General features: G+C 41.3%; 4 protein-coding genes across 4 annotated transcripts; 1 reads left to right on the forward strand and 3 right to left on the reverse strand.

Annotated features, from left to right (window-relative positions):
• Positions 1–472: 472 nt before the first annotated feature.
• afmid (arylformamidase) lies at positions 473–5,280 on the reverse strand. Its single transcript, XM_088302837.1, has 12 exons — positions 5,002–5,280; positions 4,828–4,913; positions 4,486–4,576; positions 3,639–3,743; positions 3,522–3,570; positions 3,019–3,104; positions 2,171–2,243; positions 2,000–2,097; positions 1,838–1,916; positions 1,519–1,654; positions 1,233–1,337; positions 473–1,086 (listed from the first exon to the last, which is right to left on the reverse strand). Exons 1-12 carry the CDS (start codon positions 5,027–5,029, stop codon positions 1,057–1,059), a joined length of 966 nt encoding a protein of 321 aa, XP_088158963.1. The 5' UTR covers positions 5,030–5,280; the 3' UTR covers positions 473–1,056.
• Positions 5,144–8,718, forward strand: tk1 (thymidine kinase 1, soluble). The gene is made up of 7 exons (XM_088302840.1): positions 5,144–5,614; positions 5,784–5,815; positions 6,189–6,302; positions 6,509–6,602; positions 7,266–7,355; positions 7,565–7,684; positions 7,755–8,718. The coding sequence occupies exons 1-7, from the start codon at positions 5,549–5,551 to the stop codon at positions 7,962–7,964; spliced, it is 726 nt and encodes a 241-aa protein (XP_088158966.1). The 5' UTR covers positions 5,144–5,548; the 3' UTR covers positions 7,965–8,718.
• A 47-nt stretch (positions 8,719–8,765) lies between these two features.
• On the reverse strand, positions 8,766–15,069 carry syngr2b (synaptogyrin 2b). The gene is made up of 4 exons (XM_088302838.1): positions 14,810–15,069; positions 11,839–12,076; positions 10,051–10,187; positions 8,766–9,827 (listed from the first exon to the last, which is right to left on the reverse strand). The coding sequence occupies exons 1-4, from the start codon at positions 14,918–14,920 to the stop codon at positions 9,585–9,587; spliced, it is 729 nt and encodes a 242-aa protein (XP_088158964.1). The 5' UTR covers positions 14,921–15,069; the 3' UTR covers positions 8,766–9,584.
• A 755-nt stretch (positions 15,070–15,824) lies between these two features.
• On the reverse strand, positions 15,825–21,921 carry LOC148332672 (Fc receptor-like protein 5). The gene is made up of 13 exons (XM_088301713.1): positions 21,745–21,921; positions 21,642–21,668; positions 20,753–20,876; positions 20,482–20,657; positions 19,557–19,743; positions 19,340–19,446; positions 18,561–18,833; positions 18,176–18,481; positions 17,989–18,090; positions 17,858–17,885; positions 17,156–17,201; positions 16,967–17,032; positions 15,825–16,624 (listed from the first exon to the last, which is right to left on the reverse strand). Exons 1-13 carry the CDS (start codon positions 21,776–21,778, stop codon positions 16,565–16,567), a joined length of 1,536 nt encoding a protein of 511 aa, XP_088157839.1. The 5' UTR covers positions 21,779–21,921; the 3' UTR covers positions 15,825–16,564.
• Positions 21,922–21,929: the final 8 nt, after the last annotated feature.

Genomic DNA, 21,929 nt, shown 5'->3' on the forward strand with positions numbered 1-21,929 from the left:
GTTGTGGTCAAAAGGCTTCCTCGACTTAGAAATGAAAAGAATATGTAGTACCGCATGTCTGCAGGAGAGGGCGAACTCCCCTGCATGGTTATTTGGGTTTCTGTCCGTTGATAGTTTATTTGGTTTTTTTTCAATGTGAATTTTTAAGTGACGTCATAAGACATTAAATCCACTCAGGAAAAAGATGTCGATAATTGATGTGGGCGGGGTCATACGTTTTAGGTTGAGCCATGACGCTTGGAACGTGGCTCTGCAGCCAGCGCTTACTTACAAAATGCGCTATAAAAGTAAATTACAAATCTTAAAAGCCTACATCTCGAATAAAAGTGAACCACCCGTCCCGTTACAAACCACATCAACACATTTAGTAATATACATATCTATTTATTTCGACAACGAATCATATAGGACAAAGTGTAAACAATCACGTCATTAGTTAAGGTGCAATCAAAGTGGTGAATGATTGTGTGCATCTATTCAAGATTTTATTTACGCCGTACTTCCACTTAAAATATAGACATTTTACACTGACCATTCCATTTCATAACCATACAATAAAGATACAGCATGTGATTATCATTTTTACATTGAAGTTAACAATCCCTGAATGACATTAAAATATATTCCCATTGTGTTGTGTTGAGTTTTCTCAGACAAACTAATGATGACAGAGTACAATGGCAACACTCTGTGTTGTTGATATCTAACAAAACATGGTTGCAAATGGACAATATCTAAACTACAGGCATTTTTGGCCCACGCTGAGCTCTTAAGCGTTGCTACAAACACAACATTTGAATGTGAACCAAATAAAACAATAAATTGCGTGCTGAGCACAATGAAAACGAGAAAAATGCCAGAGAATCCAAGTAGCCATGAATGCAATGAATTTTCCCCAGTTCCTTCAAGAGATAAAATATTCTTCTGCATTTTCAACACAAAAGTAACTACAGTGAATATTTGTATACTAGTTTAACCTGATGCTGGGATTCATTTATCATCACAGTGCATGTTTCCGAACAAGTACGTCTCCTCAGAGGTATCTCCATTTCCACCTCAGCACTTGCCCATCATCTTCAACAGGAGCTGCAAGAGTAAAAGTGAAAGCAATTGTGCTGAATTTCAAGCGCTGTTCTTCTGGGGTAACATTTGTCTACTTTAGGGAGTTGCTCAAGAAATTGGGAATTTCTGATTCGGAGCCCTCATTTTTATGACAACTTGCAACAAACTACCTTTGTCAGGTGATAATCTCCATCAACCAGCTGCTCTACGATACTGAAGTGGTCCGTGTCCGACACGTCCTCCAAGGTCACATTCAGCCCAGTTGCCTTCAGAGTCTTTGAGGGACAAAATTAAAGATGGCTTGTCACGGAGAAATAAGAAAATGTGTGAAATTTAATTTATGAAAGTCATAGTCACTGAAATCACTGGGGAACAAACAACTAATGGTAATTGTGAATAATTATTTTGCATCTTCACAAACAGCAAAACCAGAACAAGGAATTACGTAATACAAACATTGTAGTAGTCGTCCGACTGCTTGCGAAACTCCGGCGAGTCGTTCTCAGCGACGGCCAAAACAATTTGGCAACTGGCGGACGAAAGTTTGACCTGAGACATCAGCTTGCTCGGGCTGTTTCTTATGGCCACCTCCCTGGAATAAGTTAAAATAAATAAATAAATCTCTCATCTGCATAGCAATAATAATAATAATTTGTATTCATATCAAACATACAAATTGAAACAAACCTAAATGATCATCCCGAAAAAAACTGAGCGCTCACAATTATATTTTGAGAGCAGGCCAAGAGTGGCAGGCAGCCATCTAAATACTTACTCTGTCATCTTCAAAGGCTCGTTGACGTAGGTAGACAGGATGGGCAAGAGGTCATAGATACCGCTGACAAGAAAAGCACCTCAAGAAAAATAAAAACATTGTGAACCTTTTTTCCCTCATTCTCCTTTAACTCCAAAGACAATAACTCAACACTCTGCTCACCTTTGATTTGAGGATTAATACTAAACTGCGACCAGTCCGTGGAAAGAACCATTGCAGCCAGGTGAGCACCGGCAGAGTGGCCACACAGGTACAGACCGCTAATAAGAGACATATCATGTGACCTACAAGTGTCACGTGGCGTTTTTGAAGACAACCGAGCGTGAGGGGTACCTGATATGAGAATACTGTTGAACGACAGACACAACACTCCTGCGCACTTGCGAAACCATCAGGTCCATGTTACCTAAGAGAAGAAACATTTTCACACGCAGTCCAACATCTTATCATCAGGGCTGGATTTACACTGCACATTTAAGTGGTCCTCTCTGATTTAATGCCGGCCCATGCACGATTTATTTGAGTCGTTCCATGTATATTTCAAGTGACGCATTGCTGATCTAGGTGTTTACATTTGCAGGACACATGAAACAACCAGCATCAAGACTGGGCAGTGACACGACAGATAATGCATAATTATTACAAATAGAAAACATAAGATTATGTTTAGTAAGCTTGGGCTGACTCTTTGCACCACAGATTTAAATGAGGGTAACATCCACATTACTGGACGCAGTTGGGCGATTGACGTGCCTCTAATGTACCAAGTTTGAACTCCATCTGCGGGTCTATGCTTTTGCTGTGGTACAAAATTTACAGTGGGAGTTTTTAAAAGATGACGCAATGCTATTTAATGACTTTTTTCCTCCATTTGACCTCAAGAGATTGGCCCACAATTTAGTGGGAGCGGTCTATTAATCCATTTTAATTATAGACAGCAAACTGAACAAATCCACATTAGTGCCAGAGCTATGAGGTCGACAGGGATGGTCAAGATTCATGTCTGAATACAAATTTTATAAGAATCTGTCTTTAGAATAGAATGCTTGATTCTTGCAGTCGATGTCGAAGTTTTGTTTATCATACCATCCATCCAATTCCGTGTATTTTTTCAGGAATTGTGTCACTTGAACCTTGCAGTGTAAATCCAGACACGGACATCCATCAGGAACAGACTCTACCTCTCGGGGCGATGTCGTACCCAACTGCCACCACGACGACACCTTTATCGATGAGCGGGACTGCCATGAATCCTGACTCCTCCTTACTGTCGAAACACAACGCATCAGTATGAAAAAAACTGAACTACAACAACAAAAAATATCAATCCATTTTTATATAATAAGTGTTGTCATTTTGGTCGCAGGTGAGCTGCAACAAATCACGGCTGACTTTTGGCAAGACAAAGGGCACACACAAGGCTGCTCGCCAGCCAATCAACCATTTACACTCACATTAACACCATTGAAAAAGTTAGTCTGAAGGTAACCTAAAAACTAACCTAAAAAAAAAAAAAACGAATGAAAAATAAAACCCACACAAGCACGGCGAGAACGTGCATACTTGAAGAGGGCCTGTGATCAGATTTGAAGTCAAGACCTCTCAGGTGCGAGGCAGATGGGCAACCACCGTGTGTCCCGAAAATAAAAACCACAAACTTGTCAAGAAATTGTGACGAGCTTACCTGAGAAACTGCCAGTATCCTCCATGAAGGTAAATAACAAGAGGCAAATCTGAAAAACACACGTGCATTATCAGCACTCATCGGACACCATGTTGGCGAGTCGTGACAGATGCATACCAAGACAGTTGGTGGTGGGTATGTAGGCATCGAGTCTTTCCCCTTCACCTTCTCCATAGGGCACATTGAGTAGAGTTTGAGCCAGACTGCGTGCACGGTCCGTACCTGAATGTCAAAAAACTACAAAGTCAAAATCCCATTATGCATATGAGTCATTTAAATTGCTGAAGTTTTGATCAACACATAACACACAAATCATTGCTGTTGTGCAATCCAGCTTCCTTCATTTTAGGCAGCTGGCTAAGGTGAAGCCCTTTGTTTTTCAGCAGCACTTCAAAACAGTAATCCATGCCTTTGTTACATGTAGGCTCGAGATTGTTAAGCACTTTATTTTGGAGTCAGCCAGTCGTGCCTTTTCTGTTGCCGATCCTATGGAAAGACCTCCCATTATTTGTTAGGCAAGCCATCTCTGTCCACTTGAAAAACTTGTTTGAAGACATTTTTTATTCTTTGGCTTTCGACTCAACAAGAGACTGTTGCTGTTCTGTTGTTCTTGTGGTATCTACTGTATATGTGTTGATGTGTTTTAATTTGTGTTCTAATTTCTTGTTAATTTATATTACATCATATGGAAGGTGCTTTGTTACAGCTCCGGCTGTTGTGAAATGCGCTTTATAAATTAAGTATTCCATTGTTATGTATTGGTCAGAAAACACCTCTCGCTTTTATGGCGATTATGGGCTACAAATACTCAAGACCAGCGCAATATTTCACACGGTTTTACAATGAATGATTTCGCCCCTGTTTCTTGCACGTCTCGATGGTTTCAACGTGAACGAGGCTTCTGTGTACAGCAGCTACTTACTGTATATTATCGAGGTTAAGTTTCACTTTAAAAGCGACTGACCTTCCTTTAAAGCCTTGACGTGGGCCTTAATCACGTCGTCCGCCGCCATCCTGTGTGACCATCGGCTGGGTGAATACTGCCTCTCGAGCTCCTAGTTACACAGGCAGTGATTCAGTACGGTGTCAGGCGAACCCAACCGCACCGGGCATCTGCCATCACTTCGCGGAGTAATACGGTAAACAAGGAAAACAGCGCCCTCTGCTGATTTGGTGTGGCCATCCGCCATGTTAGTCAGGTACAGCATTGCATTATCGCATGTTCTGAAACTCTAACATGACATCATCACACTCTCTAGCTCATGTCTCTCATAGGCCAAGAGTAATAAGATAACGACAGTCTTACATCTTTCTTCATGGCGGTCCAGGATATCATTTTCCTTTCTTGAAGCAGCCTTGTTGCGAGTCTCTTGATAGATGACCAAAGGCAAACTGTGAACAGCAGTGGGGAGAATTGCTTTGGACTTTAGTCGCTTGACTCCCACCAGACAGACCATTTTGAAACGTAAAAGGGGTATACCGTACTCCTCGATACTCTTGAAGTTCATAACAATCTGGAGGAGTTTCTGATTTGAATGTCATGATAAGTCACATAATTGTTTCTCTGTCAGTTTGATTCATTTGTACTACATTTGGAATTCTAAGTCTTGACCATAGATTTGTCAAAGAAAAATATACTCTTTGGACGTCTTGTAGCGTGCGACTTTGGGTGCGTTCGGATTCTTCTTGAGGTCGTAACACCAATGTTCGTGTGGGTGCCTGTGTGTATTCGGGTGCTCTGAGATGATTTTCGAACAGCATGTTTTTGTGTGTGTTTTTTTTGCGCGAGTAAAGTTTAAAAAATCAGGCAGTGGCACGGTTTCAGCCCGCATTGGCTAAAAGAATCATGTGATATTAAGAAACAACTGTCAATTGGTCGAATTCATTTCCGGTTGCGAACTGGCCGGGCGAATACACTCAGAAGCGCGCGCTCGTTGAATTTCTTGCTTGAATGCAGCTGTTTTTGTGACTTGGTAACGGCTATAGTTTACTTTTTTTTTAAACAGTTTTTTGTGCTCTAAAAAGAAATGGACTGTGTAGATTTTCCCAGAGTTTTTCCAAATTCGCCGAGGAAAGCCCAAGGGCAAATCCAGGTTTGTCGTAGCTGTATTGCCTTGTTTTCCATCAAAGCGAACATAAATGTTTAATGTAATCCTGTTGACATGTTTGTGCTAGCAATGTATTTGCACGTTGAGAGATTGTGTTCCGTAATTTCCGTAAATTTGTTGTTCTCTAACTGTCCCTGCCTATGTATTCCCACAGGTCATATTTGGACCGATGTTTTCAGGCAAAAGGTAAATCATACAATATGTCACGATCGTCATCGTTCCTCGCTTCATTCATTTATATAGTAAATGTGTTTTAAATTGGGTGTGGCAACAACAGTAAATTTCACTCATCCGTCACGTCACTCAACTCCTTTCTCTCCCGCTCTCTTTCACTCAAATGTGTTCAAAGGGAACCCATATCTACGATGTGGCCAGCGAATAATAGTTGTTCTAATATGTTTGTATTCCATGCTATAATTTGTATTTGTATTTAATACAGTAATTGCTTGGCCTTATACAAGTGGTACTTTTTCCACACTTTGAGAATCACTGCACAAAGCATGTTTTTTTTCTGTGCAATTTGCATTGAATTAACTAAACTGATGTCTGTTTTTTGTAGCACTGAATTGATGCGAAGGGTGCGGCGTTTCCTAATAGCCCAGTATAGCTGCTTGGTGATCAAATACGCCAAGGATACACGTTACTCGGATGTTGGCATGGCCACACATGATAGGTAAGCCACCTGCTATAGTTCTATGTTTTGTCTTGCAAAACATTTTGCAGCATCATCTTATATTGTACTATTTTCTGCAATTTCCATCTATGGCAACGGCACCAAACTGACAGCTATTATTGAACTTCTGTCTTAGTCATTGCATGCATCTGGCATGATCGATGGGAGTGTAGATCACAAAAAGAATTCATTTGAGCTTTCCTTAGAAACACAATGGAGGCGGTTCCGTCAAACTGTCTCAGAGATGTGCGCCCGTTGGCACTGGGAAGCTGTGTCATTGGAATTGATGAAGGGCAGTTTGTAAGTGTGCAATTCTTTTCCTGTACATTTTTTTTTCGGACTGAAAATAATAACAATTAAAAATAAAAAAGTGAATAATAATGTCATTGCAGACAGTGCTATGTTTGTAGTAGGGCTGTATGTGATCACATAAGAGCTACCTCCCCCCTCAGAGGACTGGATTCTTGACCAGTGGTGGAGGAGAATCACAATATTACAGGCACAATATGCCCAAAGTGATAAATGCCCAATTATTTTTATTTATCTTCATAAAATAATATCCACCAAAAATAAAATTCTTTCAGCATTTCAAAAAAATCCTTGTCTTTACCCGTCCACTGCACAAATCTGTCCTTTATGGAGGAGTGGCAAGAAGAAAGCCATTTCTCAAAGGAATCCATTACAAGTTACATTTTGAAGTTTGCCGCAAGCCACCTGGGAGACAACTTTTGGAAAAGGTGCTCTGGTCAGATGAAAGCAAAGTTGAGCCTTTTTGGCCAAGAGGGAAAAAAAACAAACTAATGTGAACCCCCAAAGTTCAAGGGGGGCTAATACTTTTGCAAGCCACTGTAATTGGACCATGATTTTGTGCAAAAGGTGGATTGCAAATTGCCTGGAACTGAGAAAACTTGACACCGTTTGTGGATGGACTGGTGTGTCAACTGCTTGTGTGTGTCACTAAAGTTCCCGGACACGGTGGAGTTTTGTGAGGAGATGGCCAATTTGGGCAAGATCGTTATCGTCGCTGCCTTGGATGCGACCTTCCAGAGAAAGGTGACTTTCTTTTTTTTTTCCGAACGAATGCACATCGTTGTCGAGTCTAGCGACGGAGTGGGAATTTCGGCGCATTAAACGGTCAAGGTGGAGGAAAATGTGCTCATTGTTCTTTTACAAAGACATCTCTGTTCCGTCTGGTGATTATCCCCTCGTTTATTCACGCGTCAACTACTCTCTCGTGCATTTTTTTTTTTTTTTTTTGGTAGCCATTCGGAAACATCCTGAACCTTGTCCCTCTGGCGGAAAGCGTGGTGAAGCTTCACGCCGTCTGCATGCAGTGTTACAAAGAAGCGGCCTACACAAAGAGGATTGGCGCGGAGAAAGAGGTGAGCGTGCAGTGCACCCGAGAAAATAAATTTATTTTGTATTCCCCGTCATGATTCCGGCGTTACACAGGTAGAAGTGATCGGCGGTGCTGACAAATATCAGGCAGTCTGTCGAAAGTGTTACGGAGATCTGATGGCGACCAAAGAGAACCGACCTCCGCTCAGGAATGAAACTCCTCAACAAGCACTTAATGGACAACTTTTGGACTCAGGAATTCCCAGGAAGCTTTTCTCTCCCCCCACCTCTGAACACTCAAAAGTACGCAGAGGTGAAGTCTAGCTGTTGTGCGTTTGAAGCAGTTTCATTTCTTTACACACAGTTTCGATTTAATGAATTAGATTTGTGGTGAAGTCCCGCCCACTTAAATCCTGATATGGGGAAATTATTTAGGTTCCGTTAAGAAATGGTAATTGTGCTTTTACATTGACGATGATGTGTTTTTATACGTTATCAATGTAACCACTACAAGAACTTTGATATTTGTATGTTTTATTTGAGTAAGTTATTGAGGTGAGGGCTTTGTTTTTCATGTTTTTTGCCTTTAACACAACTTGGTCCACTTTGTATTGCTGAGATGGTTAGTTTTGGGTGCATTTCTGTTTTTGTTATCTAGACGGCCTTTTTGGTGGTTTAATGGACAGTATTAACATATTCAGAAACTTCTAAAAGCCGCCGGTACGTAAGGTCTTGCGTATGAACGTGAAATACAGTCTGTGTATAAATGGACCGGGCATTGGTTTAGAAATTAAGTTCGGGACATGATTTGATGTACATTGTTTATGAATGAAATTATATTGGGATATGTTTCTGTGCTGGTTTCTCATCACTCTGTCCCTTACTGGCCCCCCTTTTTTTTTTCTTTTTTTTTAATTAAATTTTTTAAATTATTTGGCAGTCCGGTTTCTAATTTTATTGTCTTGTGCAAGTAGCCCAAAATAATGTGCTGACAGCCTCCCAGGAGGTAGCTGACAAGCACTTGGAATGATCTATCACCTGCAGTGTTGTAAAGCAAAACCAAATACACACTTTATTGGTTAAACTAAGCGTGACTAACTTGTAATTAAGAGTTACTGATTTCAATTGGATTTGAATTTCATTTTATTTGTGCCTTGGACAAATTTTTAGTCAGAGGGACTTATAAGAATAATAAACTAATGAAAAAAAATAAAAGACTCCAATATATGCTTTCAGCATTCAGGCAATTCGTTCTCTGCATTCCCACCCACCTTGACTATCGTAATCGAAACCACAAGTTTAAAAAAAAAAGGGCAATTTCATACAACCAGGTCTAGTTGGACAATTGTTCTTTTTTTTTGCAGGAAAAGAGAAAACAAAGGCTATTAAGAAGAACTCAAAAACTCTCAAGGATGATTTATGAGATGACTAATTGAACTGCACAATCTGAACAATAAACAGAAGAAACACTTTGCACCGATATCGCCATAACGTTTGCGGCGAATAAAGACCATTCAATTGATGGGAGATGAAAACAAATTGTCGCACACAGCAACTAAAATGGCAAGAGTTTCAGGAAGAAATCTGTACAAATCCAAGAGAAACATGGTGTGGATTGCAACTGTCGTTGAGAGCGTCAAAAGTTGTCTAAAATTCTGCGTACATTCTGTCTCTCCATTATCCTGCTTGAGGTAAGCGTTACATCATAGCGCAGAGGTCAGCCGATCCGAAGATCCCACCTCATGTCAGCGTGCAGTCCGATGTGAAGATGTCCCTGTCCCTCTTCTATTCGCTCGCATGCAGGTCTCAATCGTTAACTTTTCAGGTTTAACAATTAGAGAAGTGTTAAATCCGACGAGAAGCCATATCATCAAGGGAGAAATGTCTCGACCACGCTGGATCGGCTGCTAACCAACAGAGAGGAGTCTTGCTGTGGCGTCTGCGTCAGTAATTAGGCGGCTCATAGCCGGGCGTCGGCTGCAGGTTCGGGGTGAAGGTCGGCTGCTGACTCAAGTCGGGATAGGCGCTATAGGTGGTGGGGGTGTACGGCGTGGGGTTGTAGGAGGCGGGGGCGTAGGTCGGTGGGTAAGGCGTGCGCTCGTCGTAAGGCTGCTCGGTATAGGTCGGGATGGCGACGTCCTCAGCGCCTCGGCGGAAACGACCCAAGGCGAAGTAGGTTAGGATTCCCTGCAAAATGAAACAGTGGGGTGCATGCAGTTTTAATGTAAATATTACTAATGCACCTAATTACATCATTGGTTCTTCTGAGAATACCTACCCGATGGAAGTAAAATTGGTACTGCATGAAATCCTTGATTGAATCGAAAATCAATCAAAGTGAATCGAATCGAATCATGCCCTCGCGTGTCGAATCGATTCAACAACAACAAAAAACTGCGGCCGTGCTCACCCAGGTAGCGATGGAGAAGAATGAAAAAGCCACTGTTGCACGCGCAGCATCCTGGGGGATTCCACTGACGTCGTGTGTGCGACTCCATTGACTGGCCAACAAGCAGAAGCACACAAACCACAGAAAGGTCCATGTCCCTGATAAGAATACAAAGACACAGACGCAGTCACTGCATGAGAAACTCAAACGTCACCGATTTAGGGGGCACCATCTCTCTGGTATGCATTGCATTGTGAGCTGATGATGTAACCGTGTTTTGTTGTATGACAAAAGAGCACAGTCAACATCACCAAGCTTTTATATCATAACAAAAGCGCAACTCGGCGTACAGATTTGAAAACCTCATTAATGAGCCCAAAATGTCTAGGAAGTGTTCAATTGATGCAGATTTGGTTACATTTTTTACTCTTTCAGAGTAGCACATGACCCTTTGAGGGCAAACATTACAGTCTAATTGCTTAAAAAATAAAATTATAAAATAAAAACAGCAGTAGTGATTCTAAAGGCTCTTATAGAGGCTGATATCTAATCGTACAAAAAAAAAAAATCTATCGTTTACGAACATGCAGTGAAGCCGAGCGAAACGCTCCGAAATGAAAAGGATAGCCTGTTCCGAAGAAATTCACACAAATTGATGCAATTATCCTAAATGACCACAAGGTTCACAGTAGCACGTCATTGTTTCCGTAGAGAATGTCTCACAAACACCGGCATGTCCAGCCGATGAATTTAAAGAGGATCTGTGAGGTCATCCTCGGCCTCCGACATGCTCACTCAGCATCATCTGCTGCTGATTGCAACAATGAATAATGCACTTTGTGATGTAAGGATAACACTGAGTAGTTTGTCTGGCATTATGGAACACAAAGGATCTGTGTATGAGACCGGGTGTCAAGGGAGGAGAGGACCAGCGGTAAATCGGCAAAAAAGAAATGATCACTCGTGGCGTCGAGCATCTCCCAACGCTGTAAGAAATGCGATACTGTATGAAGGAAAAAAAAATCCACAGTGGGTAATTCGATTTTCTAATCTCAATTTCATTTTTTTTTTTTAATGAAAATGAATGACTCATTATATAACCGTTAGTTATTTTTATTTAAACATCTGCATTTTGTTTATGTAACAAACAGCAAGTTTATAAAAAAAAATAAAAAATTGCAACATTATTCAAATTTAACTGCATTATTTTCTTATCAGTGTTTCATTGGTGCCATAATTAAACACCAAAATACAATAATTTAAATAAAAAAAATAGTCATTTTTTTAAATAAAAATTTGACTTTCAACATCTGCATTTATGTTGCATCAACCTGGCCTTGCCAATCAATGCTTTCATTTTTTTTCTCCATCGATGCATATTTCAAGCAGTTTAAAATCGATTTTAAATCGGTTACATCCCGATCAGTGGGAATAGCCGATATACAGTTCAATAGTTGTAGTTGTGACACATAATGCGAAGCGTATAGATTGGTCCATACTTACGGTATTTTAAAAAAATTTGACGTAAATGTGCAATCTGAGAGAAACATATGTGACAGTTATCATACTACATTAATAAAGAAGCGATCACATGGTGTGTGTGTGTGTGTGTGTCATGGTCTGATGACGAGTGCTAGCAGCAAGAAAATAGATGAAGCAAATGCAGGTCAATCAGGACAAGCACATTTTTCTACATTCCTAATCCTTACAGTAAGCAACCAATTTGACCTCAAATCAACAACAAGCGCAAAACCAGAAACACAAAAATGCTTTCACTATTAAAGCCATTTATAAAAGTGACGTTCTCACCAGAGAATCCCAGGTCCGCCATGACAGCGTATTTCCTCTGCTGTGCGTCGCTCATAAAAGGCATGTAAACATCCAAAAGCAGAAAGCCCACACAGGCCAGGAACGCAATGACACCGATGCCGACGGCGTAGTGACACGCAGAGTCGTTCTGGTTGAAGATGCACTTTGGCTCAGCACTGTAGACCGGGTTGATGTAGCCCTCGGTGGTGATGCAGGCAAAAACCACAATGGCGAATAACTGCAGTCAGATAAAGAAACGAGATCAGTTAGACAACACAGATTTATTTTTTTTTACCACCAAACAAGACACACCTGTCTCAGTAAAGTGTTTGTAATGTTTACCCTTCGGCTACTTTCAATTCCCGTTTGAAAAGCAAACTAAAATGTGTGACCGCATTCCCATTGTTAAATGTTTGTCGGCAGCAGGCAACAAATTTTCTGAAAGTTGTTGTCGTGGTGGATTCCCATTTTTATTTTGTGATTTTCTAACTACTCAGCTCCAAGAGCGGTCGTCACGCACATGGCCTCATTATAAATAAAACACAGCGTAGCACCTAAATCATTTAGCGATTAACTGAACTGGTTCCCAGGGCCATCCCGTGGTTTGTTGCCGTCCACATTTGCAAACCACCTCATCATGTGACCTCGTTCTGAGTGCCGCTTCCAGTCTTGTGACTCCAGCAGTTCCCTAATAATGCTCATAATGAAGTCTGGGCGGAGGACAGAGAGGGGCTTTTGGGCTAGTGGGGACGAGGAGACAAAAGATCCTGACAACGAGCCGCGGGGTGGGAATATTGGACTGTATGTGGAATCCAGTGGTGAGCCGTCAAGGCCTGCAAGGCCTTCTCTGCTGGTCTAACATAATCAAGAAATCGTGATCATATTCTTCACATGAGGGGGATTCATTTCAAGTACGACTAAGCAAAGCAGTGTGAAAATGCTTTGTTAAAAGTCACAAACAACAGTCAGGTCCTGTAACCCCCCGACTCAAGGCAGAACGAGGTCACTCTTTCGTTCACAGAGGCGAACCCCGAAGTACATGCCAGGAGGGGGAAAAAGTATTAGTGAAAGACCGATACAATACAGATTATTAGTGGTCATGGAGGCCGATAACTGACACAAAATGAAAAAGCAAGTAACCAATCAGATGTTGCTGTGGGCGGGCCCATCTGCTTCTGCAGGCGGGGGCACCAGCACATCGGAGAGCGAGAGAAAGAGCGAGGGAGAGAGAGAGAAGTGATCTGCAAAATAAACGGGCTTTTCATTTATCGGCCTTGAAAATTAAAAGGCCGAATATCAACCCTGATAATCGGGCGGCCGATAATCGGTCTATCGCTGATAAGTATGCCAACACCTGGCCTGCTAGGCGCCTCTCATCGTGGGCAACTCCAGAGTGGAATAGAGATGAGACATAAACTGGAACGGAGGTTCAGCCAGGCGCAGATATCACCTTACCTGTTTACAAGTGACACACACCATTGACTGCATCCCCAGGCACACAAACGCTCACAGCTCAAAGCACATTCTGTCCTCACCCACCAAGGGTAACATTTTTAACTTCGTGACACAAGTCTGTGAAATTCACTACGGAGAGCAAGCTGAGGATAGATGACATTGGAATGAAAGTGCTCGGAATAGTTCAAACATTAATCCTACAACCTGCTTCCTCACATCAGTCAGGGTAAAGACAGCATGCATTATTTAGCTTGCCAGGTTGTGGTTCATTTTGGACTTTCTATAATGGGACCCGGGATACAGACTTTAAAAAAAAAAAAAGTGTAACAGATGATCAGCAGCGTGACCATTCCCAGAACCCTTCCAGGTGTGCAGGGAAAATATTTTCTTTATTTTTTACAGTTACATCAGTGTCCATCAATCTAAGCCAGCGACATATCGTGACAGGTAGAGCAATTAAATGCTTTTCCGGTTCTTAGCAGAAGGTACTATTAACTCGTTTATGCAAATTATTGCCATTCATAAAACAGAAAAAGTAGTGGTTTCCTGCGACTACCAGCTTTGTGTTCAACTTAACATGCTTAAGTTCACACTGAGTAAGAAAATTATTTGAAGTCAATCAGAGAAATTGATTGATCATGGTGCGGGCAATTACTTTACAGATTGGTGGTCCAAATTTGCATTTAGCTAAAAACTCTAACTTGTCAAAATGTGAGGTGCAGTATAAAAGTTTTTTTGTGGGTCTTTTCCAATGATTTATCGTGCATTGATTGTTATCATGCTCAATTTATCATGATATTGATTTGAGGTCTTATCGCCCAGCCCTACTTTCAACACAATAAATAAAGAAATACTTTATTTATATTTATATAGCGCATTTCACAACAGTCGGAACTGTGACAAAGCATTTTCCATACTATGTTGAGGTTGAGCCAATGCTAGCTGGCTTTTTGCTTTTATACGAAAGTACATTAAAGAGTTACCGTAGTAGTTATTTTTAATCTTACTTACGTGCAGCAGTTGAATCTATACTTTTACCAATCTTTTTTTTAAAGCAAAAATGTGTACTTCTACTTTTAACCACAAAGTGATAATATACCACGTCTGCGTTTTAGCCAACTTTTAAACATTACAGAATTAAGAATTACAGAATGTTCCGACTGAAAGTGAGTCGAAAAATGAAGTATTGCACATGTAATGACAAGCTGATCATCGTTATCTTAGCATATCGTTTCATGCACACGTTTTTTTTGTCCTTAGTGTGTGCAATGTGCATGCTGTCACCCGACAGCTGCATATTGCAACATGACGCCACATTTAAGACGCTTCGTTGCGTTTGTGTCCGAGCTAAGCTAAGTCGTTAAAAAAAACAAAAAAAAAACACGCCCTGGTCTGGTAGCTCCACAGGCGAGTGGACGGTTGCACCTGTTGACTTACGATTCTCCTCCTTCTTTTTTCAATCTCACGAGTCGGACCTTGCATACTACCTTTTTTTCCCCCACATCCAAGTACTCACCCAGCTCAGTAGCCGCACAATAGTTTGCGGTTGTCGGGCAAACTTCCCAACGTCCAAGCCTCCTGCGGCGAGCGAAAGCCCGTACGCACTCGTGGCTCCGGTCTCCTCCATGTTTGTCCCCTTTGACAAGCAACTCCCTCCTTCTGAAGCTAGCTAAGGAGGCAGACTAGTCGGGAGTCTTGAGGGTGACAGGCAAATACCGCCTCCTCACTCCGCCGGGTTGTCTGATTTGACGGCGTCAAGAGGAGTTGAGGAGTTGAGGAGGTGGAGATTCGTCCGCTGCGGTGCCGGAGGGGAAAGAAAGGAGCGCCTGACGACTGTGTGGACAGTATAATAATAATAATAATAATAATAATAATAATAATAATAATAATAATAATAACTAATTTATATATATATATTTTTTATTTTTATTTTTATTTTTATTTTTATTTTATTTTTATTTTTTTATTTTTATTTTTAAGGTCGGTACAGACTGGTTAGCACGATGGCCTTATAGCTCAGAGGTGCAGGGTTTAATTCGGGCTCCGGCCTTCCTCTGCGAAGTTTGCATATTCTCCTCGTGCCTGTGTGGGTTTTTTCCGGGTACTCTAGTTTCCTCCCCACGTTCCAAAAACATGCATGGTGCCTTTACTGGACACTCTGACACTTGTGAGGGCCGGACATTGAACCCACAACCTCTAGGTTGAGAAACAACCATGCTGAGAGATAGAGAGAGAGAGAGAGCGAGAACAAATGGTCTGTGTCTGTTTGCTAGCAGCCATCCCGAACAACTCAGATTCTGTTTCCTGGTCACATGGGCATATTGTAATTAGAACCCAACAACATAAGAGCTTGTATAGGAGGCCATTATGTTGTGCCCGAGGCCCAGTAAAATATTGTTGTTGTTGTTTTTTGCCAGCCATGATCATAACAATGCTAGCAACCTGCGGCAGAGGGCAACATTGCCATCACCGTAGAGAACGGACGATGAGATCACCATAAAACGTTTTCCACAGCACAGGTAGACATGACATATGTTTTTATTTATTTTTCATCGTGGGAGATTATAGAATCAGAAGTTTATTGATAGTTTCGCCACCAGAGCACATTCAAAATGACGGGAACTCGGTTGGTGGGGGGGATGTTGGGCGCTTCACATTTTACCACTCAGAAACATGCACACACCCTCACAAACACACGTATGCACACACCATGCATGCGCAACACACACATGCTTACACAAAAGGAGTTTCAGCGATAATGTGCATCATTCAGTTTGCTAGTCAGTCATTCCTTGACTTTGATATTAACACACATGCTCACGGCAAAAGCGTGCTTCTCTCATTGCAATTCAAAAAGGTCAGTGCTCTTTAATCTAAACTCCTGTAACATTTCCTCGCAGGAAAAAGTGGCAAATAATTCCTACTAAACAACATAAACAATGACCTATGGTTAAATGTAACAGAAATTAGGCCTGGTAATGATAAAAAAAAAAAAAAGTTCAAAAATTTGTTACATATCCTTGTACTATTCCGTGTGACTGAAAGGCACGCACAGTAATAATTTTTTTAAATCTCTCAAAGTTTGGTGGTGCTTAGATTTACTTTAGGCGTTCTTCGGCACGCTCAAAAGCAGGCGAGACACACCTTTGGCCAGCACAGAAAAAGTCCTGAGCTAACATTCAAACTCCTTTAGACTCTGCAACATACACTTCCTTAAGCTACCACTTTGTTGTGAGAAAGACTGAAAAAAAAACAACAACAGTTTGATCTCTCAGGCCTCATCAGCTGGTTCTTCCGCAAACATCGCATCATCTCCAGAGGCTTCTGATGCCTGAAAGCAACACACATTCAGTCACTCAAGAGGCCACCGGCTTTGTTAGGATGACATTTAAAGTTGCAAGAAAACATACGAAAACTTTGGAATTGCTCGACCTGGTTTACTGGTTCAATTGGTCGTAAAATTTCATCTGATAGGATAGCAAGCTAGCGTGTGTGGGCAGCTTTAACCAACACCTCCGATCTTGTTACATTAATTGGACTGTCGGTTCGCTGACTCCTGACTTTGTTTATTTTTTTAAGAAGGAGCTAGCATATTCATTACAAATTAGGAACAATTCATGCAGAAATCCATGTCATTCCAAATATTTTTTCTTGGAACTGTGTTTGGTCTTACCCAATCAAACTCATCACATCTGGCTGACCTCACCACATCATTGTTCTCGCAGTACTCTGACATGGCCTGCAAGTGTCGATATAAGTAATAGTTTTAACATATGCAATAATATGCTTGACATCTCCATGTGATCAGACACTATGAAGAAATAAGTTTTCCTAACGACAAAGATCCAGAAATGTGACAAACCAGGCCATCGTCGTATGCAGCAAATGTCTCTGTCTGCTGGCGCACCCTGAAAGATAAAAGCAGAAAAATACAAAACAAATAAACTTTGAACTCACAGATGATTGGCTGACATTTGTTGTATTATTTTGCGTTTAAAATTCGGGATGATATTTTATTTATTCAGAACTTAGATGCCCCAATACAAGACATACGGTATCAATGCGTGACAGATTTAAGTTAGACACAGAACTTCCAAATTAATAATTATGTCAGAATAAGAACTTCCTAGGGTTTTAAATTCGTCCTATAAATAAATGTACTATGGACAATTTTGTTTAAAAAAATCGTGTGGTGCACTTAACCTGTTAATTAACCTAGGAACATGCAGTGCTATTTTGTTTAGTTTTTTCCCAGCCTATGTTTGGTCAGTGAATGCAACGCGATGTTATGAGTGCCGTTTATTATCGCGAGACTGTTGTTGGATCGATTCTTGTTGCGTGGTAATCGCGGCTCACTACATGGACACTGCTAAAACGCTGTCTGTGCCCGAGCTAGGGACCGAAACAACATCATGTATCATCTCAACCAATGTCAGCTGTGATTGTAACTTTATTGTTACTGGAGGCAAGTCAAGTTGACGAGAGAAGATTCTTCGTCGTGTGTCTACGCACTCATCGCCATCGCACCGGAAGGTACAAGCGCGACAATATGTAGGTAACTCACACGTAAACTTCTCTACTCTTTCTTCTCCCTGAAAAAAAAGAGTTAAAGTTAAGTTATCATTGCACAACTCTGGAAGAAGAGAAACCAGAGCAATTAAAAAACCAAACATTTGTGACTGATTGTGGACTTACGAAAAAACACTCCAATGAAACAACAAGCACAGACCAGGACAACCAAGAAAGTGAAACATCCAAAGACAACAGCCACCACAGAAACAGGGAGATGATTCAGCACTAGTGGCACAAAAAAAAAAAAAAGTTGTGAGATCAAAAAATATTCAATCCAATCAAAGCAAAAAAAGGACTGGAATCGCTTTACCTTTTTCGTCTATGTACTGCTTATTACTGCTGATGGCGGTGGTGTTGTCAAAGATGTCAGATACTTCGCAATGGTACGTCCCTGCACTGCTGCTCCCGACAGATAACAGCAGGATGGACTGGTCTGGTGGCTGATTGACCGTGTAGTAAAAGCTTCCACGATCTTGGAGAAGAGTTTGGTTGAGGAACCATCGGAACTGTGGATGAGATCCTTTTGTTGCCTTGCAGTAGAACCTTAGACCAATTACAGCATAGTTTTGTCCGATGTCATAGTCATAGTGCATCTTCACTGGCCCACCAACACTTACTGGCAAGACAAATCGAGAGACATTAAAAGTGGTCGGTCTCGCGGGATTTGCAGGACCTTACTAAAAAGAAAACCCTACCAACTTGTAAGGGCAACCACCGACTGTACGCAACCTCATCGCCGTTATTGGCTTGGCACTGGAGCCATCCTAAGTGACTGGTCAGAACCAATGGAACCTTGAAGTTTACTTTTCTCTCGTCAACTGTCATATTGAAAAGCAATTTTGTTCTGTTGTAGAGGGAAAAGGTGATGGGCAGTGTCCCGCTGGTTGACTCGCAGGTGACCACAGCGAAATAGTTGTCGGATTTCTTCTTCAGCACGTTGAAAGAAATGTTCGCGTCGGACACCGTGTCTGAGGGATGATGTTGAGAAAAGGGTTCGTCAAAAGAAATCCGGTACAACACACCTGGAAAACTATATGTATTAGGTGGAAAAGTGCTAGTCAAGTGCGTTGGCTGCCAGGATGGCCGAGTGGTCTAAGGCGCCGCGTTCCGGACCCAGTCTCCCCAGGAGGCCTGGGTTCGAATCTCGAATTTCCCCATTGTGGGACTAATAAAGGGAGTATTATTATTATTATTATTATTATTATTAAAGTGTTTGAGGGCACAATCAAACAAGCCAATTTATACCATTTAGACTTCAATTAATTGGACTAGTTTTAAATTTCCATACTGCGTTTGGGCATAGTAAACCTCCTCGATCCCATCACCATCGAAGTGGGCTGCGGCCAGACCAGTGTGCATCATATAACATTGATCAACAGATTTTTAAAACATTTTTAAATGAGAGATGCAAGTACTGGTAAACTGTTGCCCTGTGTGTTTTTTTTAATGTAATATAATAATACATCAAATTAACCTTTGAATGTGATTTCCACTTCATAGCTATAGGATGTGAAGACCTGTGTTGTGTTGTAGCTGTTTGTAGCAACACACATGTATCGGCCAACGTCTGCAGAGGTGGTTCTGAGGGCGACACACATCATCATATCTTAACTCACTTTGCTACATACGTCTTCTTTCAGATATGTCAGTTTATCGCAGACAAAAATGCCTGTCATTGGCAGACGGCTGACCTGTAGATGAAAAGCTGGTCATGTGTAACATTGCGGAGCGGCGACTGTGAGACAGGCTGACCATTGAGTCGCCACTTGTAAGAGACATAATTCCCAGCTGCAAGAGTACACCTCAGCTCCAGTGTCTTCCCCTCAAAGAGCTTCTCTGCATCCGACTGAATGATGACCTTTGCACCTGCAACTGGCTCTGTAGAACAGATGTAGTAAAAAACTGATAACGTGGCCTGGATCATATTAGCTGTCATTTGCTTTCCGGGAATGTCCAATTGGAGTTGGTTAACATCAGATGGTTTGCATATGATTCTAGTTCTCGTCATAACCCGAGTTTGCATTCCACCTCATGTAATCCACAGCTAAGCCAGAGAACCAGAACGAGCAAAAAGGCCTTACTGTCATCAACTCGTGATCTGATTGGCTATCGCAACTGTCTATCAACGGCAAGAGCCCCCTTGAGACACAGAAGAGACGCCCGGACGATTGTATCTGAAGGCCTCGGACGAATAGTACCTGCTACTGGTGTCATGAAATCTGCCTGGCAACACAAGCTGAATTCTGATTGGATAAAAACTCCAAGCTAAAAATTCAACACTAGGATATAATTGTATATCAATGTGAAGGATATAATCATGATTTCTTGATTATGTTAGGCCAGTAGAGAAGGCCTTGAAGGCCGTGACCGCCCGCCACTGGATACTAATGAGGAAAGGTGCAATAGCCAGTGGATCGGCTATTTCTATTATTTTTCATCACAAATTTGAATACCATTTAAAATATTTGATGACAAGAGATGATTGATAGCTGTAAAACTAATATAGAGAACGTATCTCCAAGGAATAGCAAGGGTGCACGTTAACGCAAAGGTATCAATGATCGCCGTATGTGTGCAATGTGTAACATATTTCCCTTGTATGGGAGAAACACTTACCTATGACCTTGAGGTTGTGAGTATGGCTGTCAGACGGCAACACGTGAGAATTGTTCTGTGCTCTGGCCACACACTCAAGGTTGCCGTCATGAAAGGTTTTGATTATAACTGGGAAGGACGCAACCTGCCCATCCGGGGAACTGTAGAACCCCAGCAACTTGTTCCTGTTTCCCTCCCTGGGAGAACAAATTTGAGGGATTGGAAAATTTGTCGATGAGTGAAAACATTTTAGTATGTTTTATTTTTTTTTTATTAATCATAAAATACGCACTTGTACAACTCCAGAAGGATGGTTTCATTCTTTGGGTAGACCGACAGCACACACTTGAAGATGACAATGTCATTCAACATAGCCACTGAAGGACCAAACAACTCTGGACGTCCCAATGTTATACCTAATGAAAAATGGGACTACAACCTCCAAAAAATACAAACGCTGGCAAAAATGACTGAATCTCCAAACTCAGAGGATGTTCAGTTGTTTCAATTTGTAGGGAAAAAAAAGCAGATCATGGATATGACAACAAACTAAAGTCATTTCTGCTTATAAGGGGAAATCAATCCAAACGTGTTTTTTGCCGTAAGATGTTTCATGTAGCCCCACTCGTCTAAACATATTCAGATTAATATTCAGATTAATATTGCATTTGTGGAAGATGATTTAAGCAGCAAAATCCACCCGTGTTTACACAGATAACAAATAAACATAGAATTAGGGTCAAGAAGGCTGATTTTGGTTATGTTTTTTTTAAACCACTTTTTCTGACCTGCCCCGAACACACTTGGTGTTGGTCCTGTTGCATAAAAACTTTTTCATTTCTAAGCCATTTCCGTGGCGGGCTCTAATTCAAACACTTCGGAAAACAGATGAGCAACTGTGATGTCATTCTCAGTTGACAGAATTGACAAAATGGCCACCCCGAGAAAAACAGGTAGATTTTGGTCCTTAATCTATATTCCACGAACATAATATTTATCAGGATGCTATGTTTAGATGAGTGAAGGCACACAGAAGATAATTTTTGAAACTTTTTTTGCGGAGTTGACTTCCCCTTTAAAGCCAGAAAGTTGCCATTTGAAATGACTTGAGTTTTGTGCAATGCCTCTGACCTGCTTTTTTTCGTACAGAACAGAATGAACACATTTGTGACTTCACTTACTGCCTTCGTTGCTGCAGCAGCATGAGCCTAAGAACAGGATCAGTTTAAAAACAAAAAATATCAATTACGAGTGCTCCAGTCTACTCTAAATTCTTCCACTTACCTAGAAGCATTCCCACAAGTAGGCACAGAAACATTCTTGATTAAAATTTTCTTTATGCTGTGTTGTAATAAGATGGCGTGAGGCATGAGCTTTTAGAGTTTGTCAAGAAGACACCCATGCGCGCATACGCAATTCATTGAAACGTGCAAATAACTGATAGCATGGTACACCTCCCTCCCACGACC

This window comes from Idiotropiscis lumnitzeri, chromosome 8 (assembly GCF_059441095.1).
Source record: "Idiotropiscis lumnitzeri isolate Australia: NSW breed Sydney's pygmy pipehorse chromosome 8, RoL_Ilum_1.0, whole genome shotgun sequence".
Lineage (NCBI taxonomy): Eukaryota > Metazoa > Chordata > Actinopteri > Syngnathiformes > Syngnathidae > Idiotropiscis > Idiotropiscis lumnitzeri.

Excerpts from the sequence above, each read along its gene's own strand:
- afmid (XM_088302837.1), bottom strand. The coding sequence starts at position 5,029 with ATGAACTTCAAGAGTATCGAGGAGTACG. Across the intron at positions 3,744-4,485 it reads CGTCAAGGCTTTAAAGGAAG|GTACGGACCGTGCACGCAGT; the intron begins GTCAGTCGCTTT and ends TTTGACATTCAG. Across the intron at positions 3,571-3,638 it reads ACCCACCACCAACTGTCTTG|ATTTGCCTCTTGTTATTTAC; the intron begins GTATGCATCTGT and ends TGTGTTTTTCAG.
- tk1 (XM_088302840.1), top strand. The coding sequence starts at position 5,549 with ATGGACTGTGTAGATTTTCCCAGAGTTTTTCCAAATTCGCCGAGGAAA. Across the intron at positions 7,356-7,564 it reads ATGCGACCTTCCAGAGAAAG|CCATTCGGAAACATCCTGAA; the intron begins GTGACTTTCTTT and ends TTTTTTTGGTAG. Across the intron at positions 7,685-7,754 it reads GGATTGGCGCGGAGAAAGAG|GTAGAAGTGATCGGCGGTGC; the intron begins GTGAGCGTGCAG and ends GGCGTTACACAG.
- syngr2b (XM_088302838.1), bottom strand. The coding sequence starts at position 14,920 with ATGGAGGAGACCGGAGCCACGAGTGCGTACGGGCTTTCGCTCGCCGCA. Across the intron at positions 10,188-11,838 it reads GGCGGACCTGGGATTCTCTG|GGACATGGACCTTTCTGTGG; the intron begins GTGAGAACGTCA and ends TATTCTTATCAG. Across the intron at positions 9,828-10,050 it reads TCTTCTCCATCGCTACCTGG|GGAATCCTAACCTACTTCGC; the intron begins GTGAGCACGGCC and ends TTCATTTTGCAG.
- LOC148332672 (XM_088301713.1), bottom strand. The coding sequence starts at position 21,778 with ATGTTTCTGTGCCTACTTGTGGGAATGCTTCTAG. Across the intron at positions 20,658-20,752 it reads ATCCTTCTGGAGTTGTACAA|GGAGGGAAACAGGAACAAGT; the intron begins GTGCGTATTTTA and ends TTGTTCTCCCAG. Across the intron at positions 17,202-17,857 it reads AAGAGTAGAGAAGTTTACGT|GGTGCGCCAGCAGACAGAGA; the intron begins GTGAGTTACCTA and ends TTTATCTTTCAG.